The sequence below is a fragment of the Alosa sapidissima genome, chromosome 3 (genome assembly GCF_018492685.1).
Source record: "Alosa sapidissima isolate fAloSap1 chromosome 3, fAloSap1.pri, whole genome shotgun sequence".
NCBI classification, from domain to species: domain Eukaryota; kingdom Metazoa; phylum Chordata; class Actinopteri; order Clupeiformes; family Clupeidae; genus Alosa; species Alosa sapidissima.
Window position 1 is genome coordinate 14,944,433 of NC_055959.1, and position 17,500 is coordinate 14,961,932.

At 44.8% G+C, this 17,500-nt stretch overlaps 1 protein-coding gene across 2 annotated transcripts in view; it reads left to right on the forward strand.

Annotated features, from left to right (window-relative positions):
* The window catches only part of pdgfab (platelet-derived growth factor alpha polypeptide b), a 23,364-nt gene extending 18,858 nt beyond the window's left edge, over positions 1–4,506 (forward strand). Inside the window, exons 6-7 of one of the 2 annotated variants that reach the window (XR_006030889.1) lie at positions 765–921; positions 2,197–4,506. Coding sequence is in view for 1 of the 2 variants with exons in the window: in XM_042086958.1 (XP_041942892.1) it covers positions 2,197–2,210 (14 nt within the window). In the remaining variant the exon portion in view is untranslated. The remainder of the gene's footprint in view (positions 1–764; positions 922–2,196) is intronic. The other variant, XM_042086958.1, reaches the window with a different exon arrangement.
* The last annotated feature ends 12,994 nt before the right edge of the window (positions 4,507–17,500 follow it).

The window sequence follows — 17,500 nt, forward strand, 5'->3', positions numbered from 1 at the left end:
GCTTGGTGTCACAGACGGAGTGTGTGTGTGTGTGTGTTTGTATTTGTTTTCTCCCGGTGCACTGGGTGACCTGGCTGTGTGACTGTGTGCCGCTGTCAAATGGACACACCTGCAATCCAGCCTGCTATTGCCCAACGCTAAAGCTTTTATGTGTTTGTCTGTGTGTGTGTGTGTGTGTGTGTGTGTGTGTGTGTGTGTGTGTGTGTGTGCGTTTGAGGGTTAGCAAGAGGGTGTGTGTGTGTTTGGGTTGGTGACTAGCATTAGTCTTTGGGTCTTACTTCATGCCTTTGCATTTTGATGTGTTTTTGCTTCTTCTTTATGTATCAGTGAAAGCATGAAAGTGTGTATGTGTGTGTGTTTTCGACGACTATTCGCCTTGCTGGCTGCTTACGGCGCGTGTGTGTGTGTGTGTATGTGTGTGTGTGTGTGTGTGTGTGTGTATGTATTTGTGTGCGTGCACTGCTAACGGCCTGTCTGTATTGTGGGCGGGTAGCTAGCCGCTGTGCCACTGATAAGCCATCTGAAGTATTTACAGTGTGTAATTATGACCTGCTGTTCCCCCCGGCTGCGTCTCTGTCTTCCCCCCTTCTCTCTTTCCCTCCCTCTCTCTTTCTCTCCCTCTCTCCCTCTCTCTCTCTCTCTCTCTCACACACCCTCTTTCTTTTTCTGTCTCTTACCCCCCCCCTTCCCTCTCTTTCTTCTCACTAACATGCTCCCCTATCCTCGTTTTTCATCCATCCATCCTTCCAAACTTGTGCTTCCAGGCCACCGCAGGGCCAAGGGTAAGAAAGGAAAACACAGAAAGAGCAGGCTCACCAAGGAGCGTTTGGCCACATAGCAAAACACTCAAAACAAACCGTAAAAAAAAAAAAAAGAAAATTGCTGGGCGCGTTGCGTTCTCCGGACTCCAGACGCCTGCAGGTAGGACTTTGGCACCGCCAGGGCCACGTAATCACCCCGTCCGTACCTCACCCACCGGCCAATCACGAGAGAGCGAGAGAATGAACCGCCCTGCCACCAACCACCACCCACCACCTCCACCAACCGCCACCTCCCCTCCCCCATCGCCCGTAATTCTCCTTCTGCCAATCAGAGCGGGGGCCCTGCCCTGGAGTTCCTCTGCTGCTCTGCATGTGTGTGTGTGATCTCTGCTTGCTTGCTCGCGCTCACACTCGCGCCTACACACCCCTGTGGTGTCCCCATGCTTGATCACTTAATCTGTGTGTGTTTGTGTGTGTTTTTGTATTTGCTGATTTTGTTCTTGGTGGTGCACAATGTCACTTTTGGTGTTGATCACAGCGTAATCCACACTAGAGTCTCCATGCAGTGACACTTGCTAATCTCTCACTGGGTCACCTCCATCACTTCCATCACCCAAACAACAGGTGTAGCACAGCTCATGCGGGCTAACACCTCCACTAGCCTCTGCTGTATACCCCCACCTATCCACTCCACCTCACCCCACCTTACTCCGCCCCACTCTGGATGCACGGGTATCACAACCACATGTTGGGCTAAATCATGGGAAAAGACCCTAGAGGGGTCTACTACGAAGCAAGGCTGCTGGCTTACCCAGGTAACTTCAGGAGTAACTGCTGATCTTCAAACAACACGCCATATTAGAAACAATAGCTGTTTAGCACAGTGTTCTTTTAGAGATCAGTGGTTACTCCCAAAGTTATCCAGGTTAGCCAGTTACCTCGCTTTATAGTACAGCCCTTAGGTCAGTGACCACAGGTGTATTTCAAGTAGATGGTTTAGTGACAAACCTGGGAGACAAAGTGGTAAACCTCTTAATAGAAGAGCCCTATGGCTTCATTTCCCTAGCAAATCAAAGCCAATGAGCTCTTCTTTTAGGAGGTTTACCACTTACTGTGAGTTAACTTGAGTTAACCCAGATTTATCACTAAACCTCCTGCATGGAATATCCAGGGCTGGGGGAAGATTATGAGAATCTATGGGGAAGCTGTTCTGGAACGGTGCTGCACAGGAGCAATGGATATTATCCACCATATTTTCCGTACTTGTGAACAAAAGCGAAAAGCCGGAGTGAGAATCTGGCTTTTAGAAAATCAATTTTGTAGAACTATTTTGTTGGTGGAGCTCTTTTGCGGGGCCCTTGCAGAGGGGTTTGTTGTCCTGTGTCTGTTTGTTTGTTTGTTTCTGATGTTTATCTCTCTGTTTTTTCTCCTCCAGTGGACGTGAGGTGAGGCCACCCAACGGGAGAGACGCCAGCGAGGGGCGAGGTGGGACAGAAACAGGAAATCAGAGAGTCCGGAGAACTCACCCTTGACACTTGACCCTTGACCCCACACCACCACCACCAAAAAAAGAGAAAAAAACAAAAACCCGACAACACACATGAAAGAAAATGCGGTCTGATGAGAGACTAAAGTGAATAAGAAATACCAAAGGTGCTTTTCTTCCTGCAACCTGATATGACTTCATTCTGCTGGGCCTGGCAGACCTAACCAATCAAACACTAATGCAAGCGATAGTAATGATGATAATAATGATAATGATGATGATGATGATGATGAAAATGATGACGACATTTGAGTGGAATGGGAGAGAAGGAGGATGTGTTTGTTGTGCTGCTACATGTGTCCAAACCACACAGACTTCACAAAGGACGGACACACACACACTCACACATACAGACACACACACTCACACACACACAGACACTCTCACAAACTCACACACTCACACACAGAGAGAACTCTCAATAGACTCTGACTGTAACAAATGTACAAAAAAGGACAGAAAGAGAACTGAAAAAGAACTGATACAGAAAGGATGTAAAAGAAAGATATGGCCTTTTTTCATGGACGCTTCTGCGCAGCCGTATGGAACTATGGGACTCCTTTTTAATGTCCATAGGCCATAGGCCATATGCTCTCCACCTGCAGCTGCAGATGGTGTGTGGTGGAGCCCAGCAGAAGATCTCTCCTCTCCTCTCCTCTCCTCTCCATTCTGGAGCGCCCCCCTCCCCCTCTCCCGAGGTCTCATGTTCTCTCCCTGGGACCCCTAAGCGCCGACATGGACACTCTGGACAGGAGGCACTCACGTGGCCCACTGCAGTGACAGTCGACAAATAAACTATTTATACACACAAGCATTTGACTCTCCCTTTCTCGCTCTCTTTCTCTCCTTCTCTCCCTCTCTCTGTCCCTCTCTCTCTTTCTCTCTCTCTCTCTCTCTCTCTGTCCCTCTCTCTCTCTCTGTTTCTTTCCACTGTGGAAGCAGAGACATTGTAAAGTTCTGTGATTCTCTCTCACCTCTGTTCTGAAAAGATCTGTATGTTTATATTTTTTAGCTGTTGTTGCCATCCATGTTTTTTTTTCCTTCTTTCATTGATTATGATGATGTTGCATATTACTCCACAGTATATCAGAAACGATCTCAGAACTAGTAGCTCAACTGGCAGGAACATATGTGATGCAGAGGGGACAGGCTGACAGTAAAGGAAGATGCTTTATTTTTGTTAAGAAAATATATTACGCTTACTTATATTCAAGCAGGAAGTACGTTTTCCTTTTGTTTTGCTTTTTGTCCCCCTTCACTGTGCTGAGATGTGTGTGTGTTCGACTAGAGAAAACAGCCACTGATCTGGCTTGGGGAAGTGGAACGAGGGTGAAGGGACAGGAGGAATGTGTGCACATGCATAAACACACACACACACACACACACACACACACACACACACACACACACACACACACACACACACATACAGTACACAGTTAGCACAGTAAGTCTAATATCAAATACCTGTTGATAATTTAATCTAGCAGGATCTAGCCTTACAGTGAACACTAAGTTATAAGTTAGATGGGTTGCTTAAGGTGGTGAACAGCATTTAACCCCAGTGACAAGTCTCAAAAGAACCCTCTTCCCTCTGCTCTCTCTTTCTCTCATACACACACACACACACATGAATTCACATGCCCAAAAACACACACACACACACATCCACATAGGGCTAGCTTGTGTGTGTGTGTGTGACCTGAGAGGCATTGAATGTTCTACCGGGGAGCCATGCGATATTTCCTAGGGCATGATTTTGTCATGGAGCAAATCCACAAATACTCACACGCCACACACATGACTTACAAACCATATGAACTGCATGAGTCTGCACATATCCATTGAAACAAACAATGCAGGCCAGTGTAGCTGCCGTGTGGAGTTGGTACTGGCCTAAGGTATGCTGTGATGTGACTGTAACTGGTGCTATATTTATACAGGTAGTCAAATACTCCGTGTAGCTTCACCACTCTGACTGCTCCCATTCAGATGTAGCTAGAGGGACCAGGGACCATTGCTTTAGGAAGACAGTAATATTATCACTAAGCTTTTTTTTTTTCATTTGCTGATTTCTTTGTTTGTTTTTTTTCTCTCTTTTGTTTTTATTTTATGTTTTGCCCTCCGTTGGTTAACATCGATTATAATTTATATATTTATGGTTTCAATAATAAATATATTTCAGCTTATTAAACTTCACACCTAGTGACGTGTGGCCGAGTTCTTCCTGGCGTCCTCCTGACCTCTACAGCGCTCAGTCTCCCCTGGCTGTGACAGTCCGCAGAGGTGGAGACCCCAGTCTCAGAAAGCACTGCCATGTATTACGTAAGCAAGTGCACTTCTGATGTGTGATTGACCGTGGTTTTACCCATTAGCTTATTTGCCTGGCTGAAAAGTTGTGCCAGTTATGAACAGCTGGTTTAATGAATGATTGGAACAAATATGTGGTAGGACTTTTACGTTCTGAAGCCAGCCAACACTAACTCACTTCACACGGATTACATTACATGCCAAGTCACTTGACATAACATCCCCAGTATATGCTGTTCTCAGCCACATGCACAGTCCTCTGGTCCACCATTAGGAATTCTGAAGGCATCTTCAGTGAGGGACTTTATGGGGAAAGAGAAGATGCTCGAGGGATTAGTGCTGCCCTGGAGTATCCTGCAGGGAGAATCTCCCCTCCCCCGGAGGAACAGTGAGAGCAGCACACACACACACACACACACACACACACACACACACACACACACACACACACACACACACACACACACATACACACACACACACACACACACACACACACACACACACACATACACACACACACACACACACACACACATACACACACAGACATGCACACAATCCGGACCACCAACAACACTACCAGACTAGAAAGCATCTCTGGTAGGGATCAAGCTGAGTCCTCTCCTGATGGGAAAGAGGAATACGCTTGTTGGTGTGGGGCTAAAACTAGTGCTTCTGAACCAGCATGGAGCAGAGGCTGGGTGGGGGGTGGAGGCGGAGGTGTAGATCCCCTCTCTGATCTCCCCTTCCCGTCTGTCTCCCAGAGGAGGGGAGTGAGAGGCAGTCCTGGGTGTCAGGGGCACGAGGCGAGCGCTGAACCCAGGATATCTGAGCTGGATGCTGGCCTGCAGACAGAGAGGGAGAGAGGGAGAGAAAGAGATCAACCTATCATCAGGATGTGATATCATGCTTACTGTGTGTGCGTCTGTGTGTGTGTGTGTGTGTGTGTGTTTGTGTGTGTCTGTGTCTTTGTCTATGTGAGAGTGCATTGTTTAATGTGAGTATGCAGCTTTGACAATAATGGTTTATAATGTCATGCCAATAAAGCTTTCTTGAATTGACTTGAGAGAGCTGGCAAATCCGTGAATTAGTGAAACACACTCAGCACACAGTGAAGTGAAGCACACACTAATCCCGGTGCAGTGAGCTGCCTGCTACACCAGCGGCTCTCGAGGAGCAGTGAGGGGTTAGGTGCCTTGCTCAAGGGCACTTCAGCCGTTCCTACTGGTCGGGGTTCAAACCGGCAACCCTCCGGTTACAAGTCTGAAACGCTAACCAGTAGGCCATGGCTGCCCCACTGGCCTTTCAATGCATCTCTAGAGGTAAAGATGACCTCCAGCTGTTGATTAACCACCAAAAAACAAATCCCTTCACAGCCTTGAAGGAGCTTTTACACATCTCTACACTCTCATCCCAGGTGTGGGGAGTTATTACCTGACAGCCCCAGACACTGTATACAGCTCTGCCTAGTTACAGCATGGACCTTCATACTGTCTGAAAACTCCAATTTCAGCAGCACCATACAATGTTAAGCTCTAATTTTGGAGTAATTCAGCCAAGGTTGCTTAGAAGTTCATGCATCAGAATGGCAATGCATTGGTTTTCTATGGTGCGTTGTACAATCTTATATGAACTCACTTTGACAATGTTCTCAAACAGCTAACAATGTTGTGCTATTGTCAGATAGCTACAGTGCCTATAAAAAGTATTCACCCCCCTTGGATATTTCCCCTTTTATTGCTTTAATAAATATAATCTTTGTCAATTTAATTTGGCCTTTTTACAATCATTTACAAAAATCCCTTCTTTAATGTCAAAGTGAAAGCAAATTTCTACAAAGTAATGTTAATTAATAAAAAAAAATACATATTGAGATTGAGAGTGGGTCTGGAAAGGCTTCATTGACTGACAACTTCCAGGGGCGTAACTACCAGTGAAATTAAACTTAAATTGGTGCATTAAACTCTTACCAAACCTTTCAGAAGTATAGCAATCAAAACTTTCTTGAAAACGAAGGTTTTCAATGCAGTTGTTTACTCAATTCCATGCCAGATTAGCGATTGTGATTGGTGCCTGGATTTTTGGAGCATTGGAAATGGGCTTCCCTGCCAGACTAATCTGGGTTTGTCTGTGTTTTCACGGGCTAACATGCAACAGCAATTAACACCTATAATTAGCAATGAAAAATAGACTATAATATGATCTTGATGAATAGGCCTATTAAATGATGAATGTAAGGGGCTGGTGAGCAGCACACATACCAAGATACAGAGCCCCTCACACGCACCCCCTTGTCAGCAACTCTTTTCACCTCCTGTTTCAACAAAAGTGTCCTCTTTTGACATACAAGGCAGCAGTCACACTATGTGCGGATATACATACCGCTCTAACTGGTACAATCTTATCTCATCTGATTTTATCGAATCTCGTGTTGTAATGTCCTTGCATGCTTACCCTCAAATGTGTCGGATTATTAAGCAAAGAAAGTGTTTCATCTACACAGTTGAGCCTTACATTTTGCCTTAGAAACAAACAGCCAAAAAATCAAGTGTTACAGTAGGCCTATCTGTCACTTGGTTCCTCAACACCTCAGACAAACTCAGTTTACAGAGTGGACATCTTAACAAAGCATATCATGAACCAAAGCAAGAACACAACAGAGCATTAAGAATTCTGTGACTTGGAGGATTGGCAAAGGATGTGAATGGTGGAGTCATTGTGCTATTTTGCCCAGAAATAAAAAATATATGAGTTGATAAAGAATCAGTTTGCAGTCAGAGATACAAAGGCAGAGATAGGCATGTACTTAGCCTGTACAAGTTCAGTGGCCAAGGAACTCCGATAAAAATAAAATGGTTGTTGTAAGTGGTGTTAGTCTGGTGAGGTCAAGACACATACACAAGGTCCTGTACTTTCCAGATTTTCAGAGAAATAGTCATCATGCGAGAAACTGGTTCCTAATTCCAAACTTCCCTTTTCTATGTAGTGAGCTTTCTTTCCTCTTAACGTGTGAAAGATCGGACCTTTGACAAGAAAAACAAACAACCTAACAAAAGAAATACCCAAAACCAAGGACAGAACTGGTAAGAGTGCTGTCCAGAACTGATGGAGCATGGAGGACAAATTAAGTGTGTGTGTGTGTGTGTTGGGGGGGGGGGGGGGGGTTGGTGACGAGACCTGAGATGTGGCAGTAAATTGGGCTCATAACTGAGACAAGCTGTGGGAGAGTATTCAGCAGTGAAGAGTGCCATGTGAAGGGAGAGGAAAGAGAGAGGGAATTAGAGAGAAAGAAAGAGAGAGGGAGGGAGGGAGAGAAAGAGAGGGGGAAGACAAGGTGCGAAGAGGAGTGGTGATTGGTGTTCCTTTTTGTTGAAACAGACAAAGGGAATGGGTTAAAGCTCTCAGGGGTCTCAGTATGTGTATGCGTGTGTGTGTGTGTGTGTGTGTGTGTGTGTGTGTGTGTGTGTGTGTGTGTGTGTGTGTGTGCGCACTGGCATTTGCCAATGGATTCCAGGCCCCCTTGAGGAACACAAGCTGTCAACTGGCGGGCTGACAATGCCCAGGTCAGGGATCAGGGTTCAGGGGTCACCAGGAGAGGGAGACGGAGTGGAAGTGGCTGAATGCTTTGTAAATGATTTGCTGTCCGGTCCCCCACCGTGTACCCGTCCAGCGGCACCCACCAGGCTTGTCCACTCAGCTTCTCCGCTGCTCCATGACAACACTCGACCACCACCAGCAGCCACAAAGCAGCCGTGTTTGCCCACAGCGCATACGGGTGGCGTCGTTGCAAAATGGGTGGGTGCGTAGGGGAAGCATGGAGATTTCACTGCCATTGTGTTCTCTGTAATGGCATTTGGCTGCAAATCCCCCCTGATCGAATTTCCACTCGCCACCGTATGGGGTGTGGGGAGGGTGTGTGTGTGTGTGTGTGTGTGTGTGTGTGAGTGCAGGGGGCTCATGTGAGCTTGATGGACAGATGCTTCTAAGGCCCTGCGATCCTGCCCCGGCTTGTTGGCCTTGACAACTTCCTTCCCCAAATGATGGAGCCCATAACCCCGGCCCATTAGGTGGAGCGGCTAGGCTGCCCAGGGAGAGAGTTCTCCTTGAAGAAACACAGGGGCGCTCAGCCGACCGACGCTCTGAAGATGCCCGGACACAGCCAGACTGCTATGAATGCCAGCCTTTGTGTGGAAACACACACACACACACACACACACACACACACACACACACACACACACACACACACACACACACACACCGTCCCTTTCTACCACCCCTCCTCCCAAAAACATGGCCTGGTGCTTTCTCTCTTTCACTCTCTCTTTCTCTGAGTCTTGTTCTCCTTTGGATTTTGTGCCCCATCACTCTCTGTCTTTTCTTTTTTTGCAGTCTACATTTTTCAGCATTTTTCTTTTGAAATCTTTCCATCTTGTTTCCCTCTCTCTAACACCTATTCATCTTCTGCTCTCATTCTCTCTCTCTCTTGCTCTCTTTCTGTGCTGCTCTCATCCTCCTCTCTCTCTCTCTCTCTCTCTCTCTCTCTCTGCATCAGTCTCTCAGGCCCTGCAGAAATGACCCTGCTAATCATGTATTTAAGGTATTTGGCTCCTTGTGAAAACAAATTGGGCCCTGCATGGAAGGGTGTGTGTGTGTGTGTGTGTGTGTGTGTTTTTTTTCACTTTCATACAGGTGTGGTGTATACCTGAAGCTCACATTGACATACCTGACTAGTACAGTAGATTCACATGCATGTGTGCTGGGCCATACAGTCGTGTTGGTACCTAGAGGTACCTCTGTTTACAATCATGATTGCAGTAGAGAGAAGGACTGGAGCATATCTGGCTTCCGAGTCAACACATTCGATCAGGAACAGGGGTAATTTTATTGGCTGTTCAGCCGAAATATCAACAACCTTCAGACAGAATCGCAGACTGTGCCTTTAAAGCAATGATTAATTAAAATTAATTGTCATGCCACATTGACTCACAATATGGAAAATGGTATTGCACAATGTAACATTGTTATCGAAGGTAGGAGCATGAGCCCTTTCGTTTGCTCAGCCAGACTGGGCACCCTCTAAGCATTCAATGGGTATCCGGTATGTTGAAAATAGCCAAAAAGGGGCATTCCTACATTGTGTTACTTCACCTCAGTAGCACCCCATCAGGCTCTCTTAGGGGAAATGAGTTTCTCACCTCTCAGACTGGTGCCACGGTCCCAGGTGTTCCTCAGCTCTACGATTGCCTGTGGTGGTGAATGGAACTTTAAGGGGGATATTTTCCCTAACTTATTTCTTAGCTGTTTTAAGAGAACTTTTCCCAAGTTCTTCTTCCCCTGAAGCCGGGTTTATATGTTCCCGATGCTGTCAGTTGGCCTGTAACCCAAGACCAGAAAGAGAAAGAGAGAGAGAGAGAGAGACCAAAGGGAGAAGTAAAGAGCATTCCGTACCTTCTGTAAGCTTCTGGAATGAATCAGCTTCTGAGGACAGGTGGCCCATTCCATCTATTATTTTATTTATACAATCATATCATTTCCAACAGAGCCAAAACCGCAAATTTGAACGGCAAGCTGCCAAGTGCCGGTTTGTAATGTCAGTCACTACCACATCATTCGACATGTCAGGCCAATATGAGGAGAGTCTGTGACATACACAGCAAAGTAACAGCCTGAAATGCTATAACAGAGATGATTTCTGTAAAATAATTGCAGCAGGCCATCATCTACCATTTAGTATTTTGTCAACAGGGATTTTTGCTTGGGTAAATCAATCATAATATTTACACAAAATGAATATATGCTGACAGTTGGTCTGATGATTAAACTGATACATGGTGCAGACCAGGGCCGCGTTTGGGTATTGGGCAAAGGGGCTGCTGCCCCAGGCCCCGGCCACTAGGGGGCCCTGGCGCGGGACATTTAAAAAAGAAAACAAATGTCCTGTCTTTGCCCGTATCAATGCATGCTATCACAGACAACAATGGCTTTGCATGAGACAATTAGGAAATATGAAAGCGGAGCTCGAAAAAAGAGAGAGCGGCAGCCAGGCGTTCTCACTAAGGCGTGCCAAAACCACGGCCGTACGCACTGTGCGTATCATCAGGCTACTCAACAACGAGAGAGAATTTCCCCTGTTTATGTGTATTCACACCAAATTGGCCTAGGCTACCATAACTTCTCAACTCTGCACGGTATTCCATTAACTGCATGACAGTAGGCTATTTACAATTTTCTGTAGTAAGTAAAGTTTGTAACACATTATCAAAATCAACTTAATGCAGAACTATGAACGCGCGCACCATTTATTTGAGCAGGAGAGATACACACGCATGCTACAGAAGTTGTTTTATATTAGCCTACTATCTATGCTGATTATCAGCACACAATGTTATAAGCTAATTCATTAACACGAGACTCATTATGGATATAACATTTTTTTAAACAACGAAAACAGAAAGGATGGAGACAGCAAAGCGAGAGGAGTTATTTCAAATGGGCAAGCCGCAAGCACAAGGTAGGCAAGATTAGCAAAACGTTAGGCTAGCATTACCGCTGTTTAAAGCCATATACGTGAACGTAGCCTTCGCTAGAACAAAACTAAAGGTAACTTTAGTCATAGGGCTATACAAAGTTGTCCAAATAAATAGGTCATTGTTAGGCGTTGTTGTTGTAAAGATATTGCATGTGGATGTTATTAGCCTACTATGTAGGCTACTTTTTAACTGACCAATGCAGGAACCTAACCGGGACAAATATTATCAAAGCGTTGAAATTAGGTGGGTGTGTGCGTACCATCGCATTCATTCCTGCAGGCGCCCTGTCCACTTTTTTCAAAACGAGCATCAAAATAGTGATAAGTCCACGTCTAGGCATACTACCCCTGTCCCTGACAACATTACCGTTATCGGCTCCGACACCCCTCTTGATTGTATTTGATGTGGTTGGGCTGTGTGTGTGTGCGCGCTAGACTGCATGTTTCAATGTATTTGATGTTGTAGCTGGCTAGGGCTGTGTGTTAACAATGTATTACAGACAGCGTGTTACAATGCATCATGATGTGGCTGTGTGCGTGCGCGCCAAACTCTAGGCTACAATGTTTCATGAGTTCAGAGTTCGGGAGTTGCACATTTTAGGCTGACCTGGGTACCACTGGCAGTTTTTTTCAAGCCTTAGTTGAAGTAATTGATGGTAATAATATAATATTTCATGGTTGATTTTTTGTGTGCATTGCCCCATGTTTGTAGGCTACTTGTTTTTTGTATGTTGGTTATACAGTTCCACAATATAAATGCATATATATATATATATATATATTGATAATAATAATAATAATAGTAATATATATTGGGGGAAAAATGGAGGGGGGGGGGCTTCGGGGAGGCCTCTGCCCCGGGCCCCAGATGACCTTAACCTGGCCCTGGTGCAGACAGGCTTCTTTTTGTCTGCAAAACTGAAAAAAAAATTGATTTCAGTATCTCACACGCCCCCATGTTTGATTTGGGGTGTTGGCTAACAGGAGAAGTCCGGAGCTCAGGCAAGCTTGAGTGTAATAGATCACCTGTGGTTGAAGCCCAATGGAAAGACAGTGATGGAATGTGTGTGTGTGTGTGTGTGTGTGAGAGAGAGAGAGCTCCTGCTGTGTGTGCTGGTCGTCTGGATGACCTCCTCCAGCAGGTCTCTGCTCCCGACAGACGGATGAGACTGCATGTGGAGCAGCTCCAGAGGAGAGGCACACAGTGGAGTCTTACTAACACACACACATGTACACACACACACACACTCACACACACACGCACAGGAGAGGCACACAGTGGAGTCTTACTAACACACACACACGTACACACACACACACACATACACACACTCTCTATTTCTCTATCTCCCTCTCTCACACACACCTTTACACACACACACACACACTCTCTCCCTCACACACACTCACAGTCACACTCACTCACTCACTCACTCACTCACTCACACATCCTGAATTGGTGGTAAATGATTATCGCCGTTTAATGATTTATTGTCAATGATTGCTTAGCCTGCTTAGCAGCAGCGATTCTCTCCTGTTGGACAATGAGGACGAGGGGGGGGGGGGGGGTGTTGTTTCCACGCTCCTGTTCCCAGTCCATGGCCAATCCCCCACTGGCTCCATAAGCTCACAATGCCTTTCATACATCACAGACGTCAGGATCCCTGCCTCTCAGGGAAGTAGTCCGCCATTGTTATGCCACCAATGGATGCGGCTATCAGGAGGATTTACATGGAAATTATATTCAGGAGATGAATGGTGGGGTGAATGAAGCAAAACACACACACACACACACACACACACACACACACACACACACACAAACACACACACACACACACACACACATTCACACACAAACACACACAAAACAGGAACACACAACAATTTTCTGTAATATCTTACAAATGTAAGAAAAAGGCAGGTATTTCAAATACAAACCATGAATATCACATGATGAGGAAGCTACACTTACAGCAAGTAGTTAAACTTATTTAGGAGAATTACCTTATGTATGAAACAATAAACCAAACACCCAGATCCTTTCAAAAATAATGACAGAGTGTTGTAAAATCAATGTGTGCCATGAAACAATTTCCACACATGGGTAACATACTTTAAACATTCCAGATACAATATATTATGATACAGCATACTATACTGTAATGGTCTTAGAGAAGTGTGATGAGTTCAGATGCTGTGTTCAGCAGCCACGGGTGAGAGAAGTGTGATGAGTTCAGATGCTGTGTTCAGCAGCTACAGGAAAGAGAAGCTTGTTGAGTTCAGATGCTGTGTTCAGCAGCTACAGGAAAAAAAGAAGCTTGTTGAGTTCAGATGCTGTGTTCAGCAGACCCAGGAGAGAGAAGTGTGATGAGTCCAGATGCTGTGTTCAGCAGCAACAGGAGAGAGAAGTGTGTTCAGGTGTTCAGGTGCTGAGTTCAGCCATGTCCATGTCATCATGCCCCTCTCTGCTCTGATGTCCAAAAGTCTGCTCTGCTCTTCTGCTCCTCAGCTTAAACCATAACACAGCAGTGATCAGCCCTAGCAGCACATGGCCTATCAGTATGCTCTGTAGAAAGGAGAGAGCACCCCAAAAGGATCCCTGTACACAAGGCGGATTGTTCCCTCAACAATCAACAAATCAATAACCAAGAATTCACCCCTCCATAGAACCTGGGTGCACAGCCCACTGTCCTCTGCTGTGAGGTTGGATATGGTCAGAGAGCAATTAGTGCTTATATTGGATACAGTCACTCTGCCTATATGACAAGTTCAAGTATTACAAGTTCAATCCTGCACATTCTCTCCGCAAAAATAAATCACGCTTGTCAATTTGTGTCAATCTCCTACTCCATCCCCTACTCTTGCATGTGCACTCGTGTGTGTGCGTTTGCTTTTGTGTATATATGTGTGTGTGTGTGTGTGTGTTTTATGTGTCTGTGCTTGTGTGTGTGTGTGTGTGTTCGGCAGCAATCTGCCTCTCAGATCGCTCCAATGAGGAGTTGGTGTCCAGAATCAGTCTTCTCGTCATCCTTAGACCGGTAAAGCTGTAGGTTACAGCTGTTCCCCAGAGTAGAGTCCAGCCCACACAGTGCAGCACTGCCACCATGCATTACTCTGTGAAGAGAAAACCATTCATCACCCTCTTCACAGACAATGAGATAAAATCTTTCGTGTTCTGTGATGTTTCCTCCACTCCAGCCTTCAACCCTGTAGTCTCCACTCTGGGACATATTGAGGTTGTTCTTTGGAAAATACGTCATTGTACGACATTCCACACCCTATCCCTCTGGCTCTGAGCAGTTGACCAGCATTAGAACTCCATCTGATGAAACCCTGCACAGCATGGAGTAATCTACCCAGAAGGAGTAGGAAAAAAATAGCATGTCCTCCATCAAGCTTGAGGTGAGGATCTGGGCTGAGGTGGGCACCAGTGATGGAAACCACAGTCTCCATTCTGAAATCTGTGTTTGTGTTGAAGTTTCAAGGTGCGTTGAGCTCAGATGCTGTGTTCTCGCACAGGCGAGCTTTGAACCCTCAACCTTCTGATTGCCACTCACTTGACTTACTTAAGTGAGCTACTGTGCAAAGTAAGAGTAAGTGCGAAGATGTGCCTCAAGAAAATGCCATGGAGTTTCAGGCAAACACAATATAGACCCTTTCAACTGCATAAACAGACATGTGTGTTCCTGAGGCATTTCCGGTGGCACAGAAAACAACATTGAGCTAGTGGTAACTTGGCGACAATTTAAAAAAGAGTTTTAAAGTCAATGCTTTGTAGAGCATTATGCTAAAGTGTGATTTATTTTCATTTAAAAGTATCTGCATTGGTTTAGAACGTTTCAATCGGAAGCCCTCTAGGAACAGATTGAAAATGTCTATACAGGTGCTAATTATTGGAAGCAAGACAAGTGAGAAGAGGGAGACAGTGGTAACAGAGTTCAGGTGTCTTTGGAAAAAAGATAAAGCTAAGAAACTCTTGAATGAATGTCCAGGCTCCAGGGAAGTTTGATTTGTGGATTGTGTACCTTTCCAACTTTGAATGTATAGTCCATTTTTATCCAAAGTTCTTTGTGGCAGTGAAACAATAGGGCCTGACAGGATTAACGCACCTTCTTGAATGTTGTAGACATTGACAATCCTGTGTGTGATGGTTTGATTGAGCATTGTCTGATGTTTTAAGATGCCATAAGACAGTATGTTCTAGACATGATTTATGCCATGCTTATGTGTGCTATATGTGTGTGATTTGTGAGGATTTGGACCACTTAATAATGAGATATTACCTGCAAAGGGGAATTTGGAATTAAACTTGAAATTGGGAATCTAACACAGGTGGTTGCTGCATGTTGATCTGAATCAGCTGATGTCCTCATTATGTCATGTCATTATGTCATCAGGCAATAGTCATCTCACGACTCGACTACTGCAATGCCCTCCTGACAGGTCTCCCAGCCTGCGCAGTGAAACCACTTCAGATGATCCAGAACGCGGCGGCGCGCCTGGTCTACAACCAACCCAAAAGGGCACATGTTACCCCGCTGCTCATCCAGCTACACTGGCTACCTATGGCAGCCCGCATCAAATTCAAGTCTCTAACGCTTGCCTACAAAGTAGTCTCTGGTTCTGCTCCCACCTACTTGAATGCCCTCATACAGACTTACACTACCTCCAGACCGCTGCGCTCATCTGACGAACAACGTCTAGCTCTACCACCGGTACGCTCAAGCCAATCCAAACTTTTCTCATCTGTTGTTCCTCGTTGGTGGAACACACTGCCAGTTCCTACAAGGGCAGGGACATCCTTTTCCACTTTCAAAAAACTCCTGAAGACCCAGCTCTTTAGAGAACATCTACTCTCATAGCAACACTTACAACAAGTCTTACTGATCCTAGCACTCACCAGCCGTTAAACTGACAAGTAACTGTTAAAATACAGCACTCACCGACGCACTTATTCTTACTGTACTCTAATGTGTTTTTTTTAAACTGTCCTAAAATTGTGAGAATTGTTCTAAAACTTACTGTTTACCATGTTGTTAGTCGCTTTGGTTAAAAAAGCGTCAGCCAAATGTAATGTAATGTAATGTAATGTATGTGTTGGCTTAGTACTGGAGATTCTTATATAACAATGCAGGTGAGTCTCACTATGGCTTAGGTAGGAATCGAACCCGGGACTCTTGGGCAGCAGGTGGATGGACCATGGACCAAATCACAGTTTCGACACAGACATGTGTGTGAGAGTTTACACAATTGAATGAGTACACCAGGAGGTGTCATTGCAAGATATTTTTGTGTCGAGAGAATATGCGCTCATTTTACTAAATCGTGCGCACGTTTTACTAAATCGTGAGCACGATTAACTAAATGGAGAGCACAATTTAGTAAAACGTGAGCGCAATTTAGTAAAATGTGCACACAATTTAGTAAAATGAGCGCACGTTTTCTGGATATATACCAAAAAATATCTTGCAATGACCCCTCTACGGTTCTGTAGAATGTCAACATTTTAGAGTTGAGCCAAAAACCTAAATTTATTATTTTTGCACCACCTATGGGTTCAGTACCTAGGTTTTGGGGGTCTGAGTAATGAGGGGTCTCTGAGACCATATTGTGAAGTTTCACATTCCTGGGCCATACGGTTTTTGCTGCACAACCACTTTTAGGAGAGAAAAATAATAATAATGGGAACAAAAACAATAGGGTTCCCGCAGCTGCACTGCTTAGGCCCCTAATAATAAATCAGAACAAACTAGTGCTGTCAAACGATTAAAATTTTTAATCACGATTAATCGCTGAATTCCTATAGTTAATCACGATTAATCACATATTTTATCGCATGATTAAAATTCTATTATTTTGCATTTCTGAACTTTCCAGGAGTCCATGTTAACAATATAAAGCAATTATTATTGTGTGTATCTTGATTAGGATTCAAATGAAAGCAAAGCAAGTTACTTCATTAACTTGTTAACTTCATTAACATTAACTTTAAGACGTAGGTCTATTTGATTATTTCAAATCAAATTTCAAAAGATGTGCAGCAGACCTGAGGCAACACAATATATTCTTCAGAAATATAGCTAATAAAGGGCATAACTAACATAAAATACTATATTCATTATCTTTGAGTTCAGTTGAAAATAAGGAACTTTTCAACATGAGTGCACTGCCATTTTATAGGCCTACAGTCTATGGTGCACTGTCACTTGCCACACACATCAGCGCCGAAGTTTTTAACACGCAAACACTGGATGAACAATGGATTTTATGGAGCGGCGTCGACCAAATATAACTGAATCGTGATTTACACGGCGGCAAAAGGGCGATGCTGGTGTGCAGAGTTGT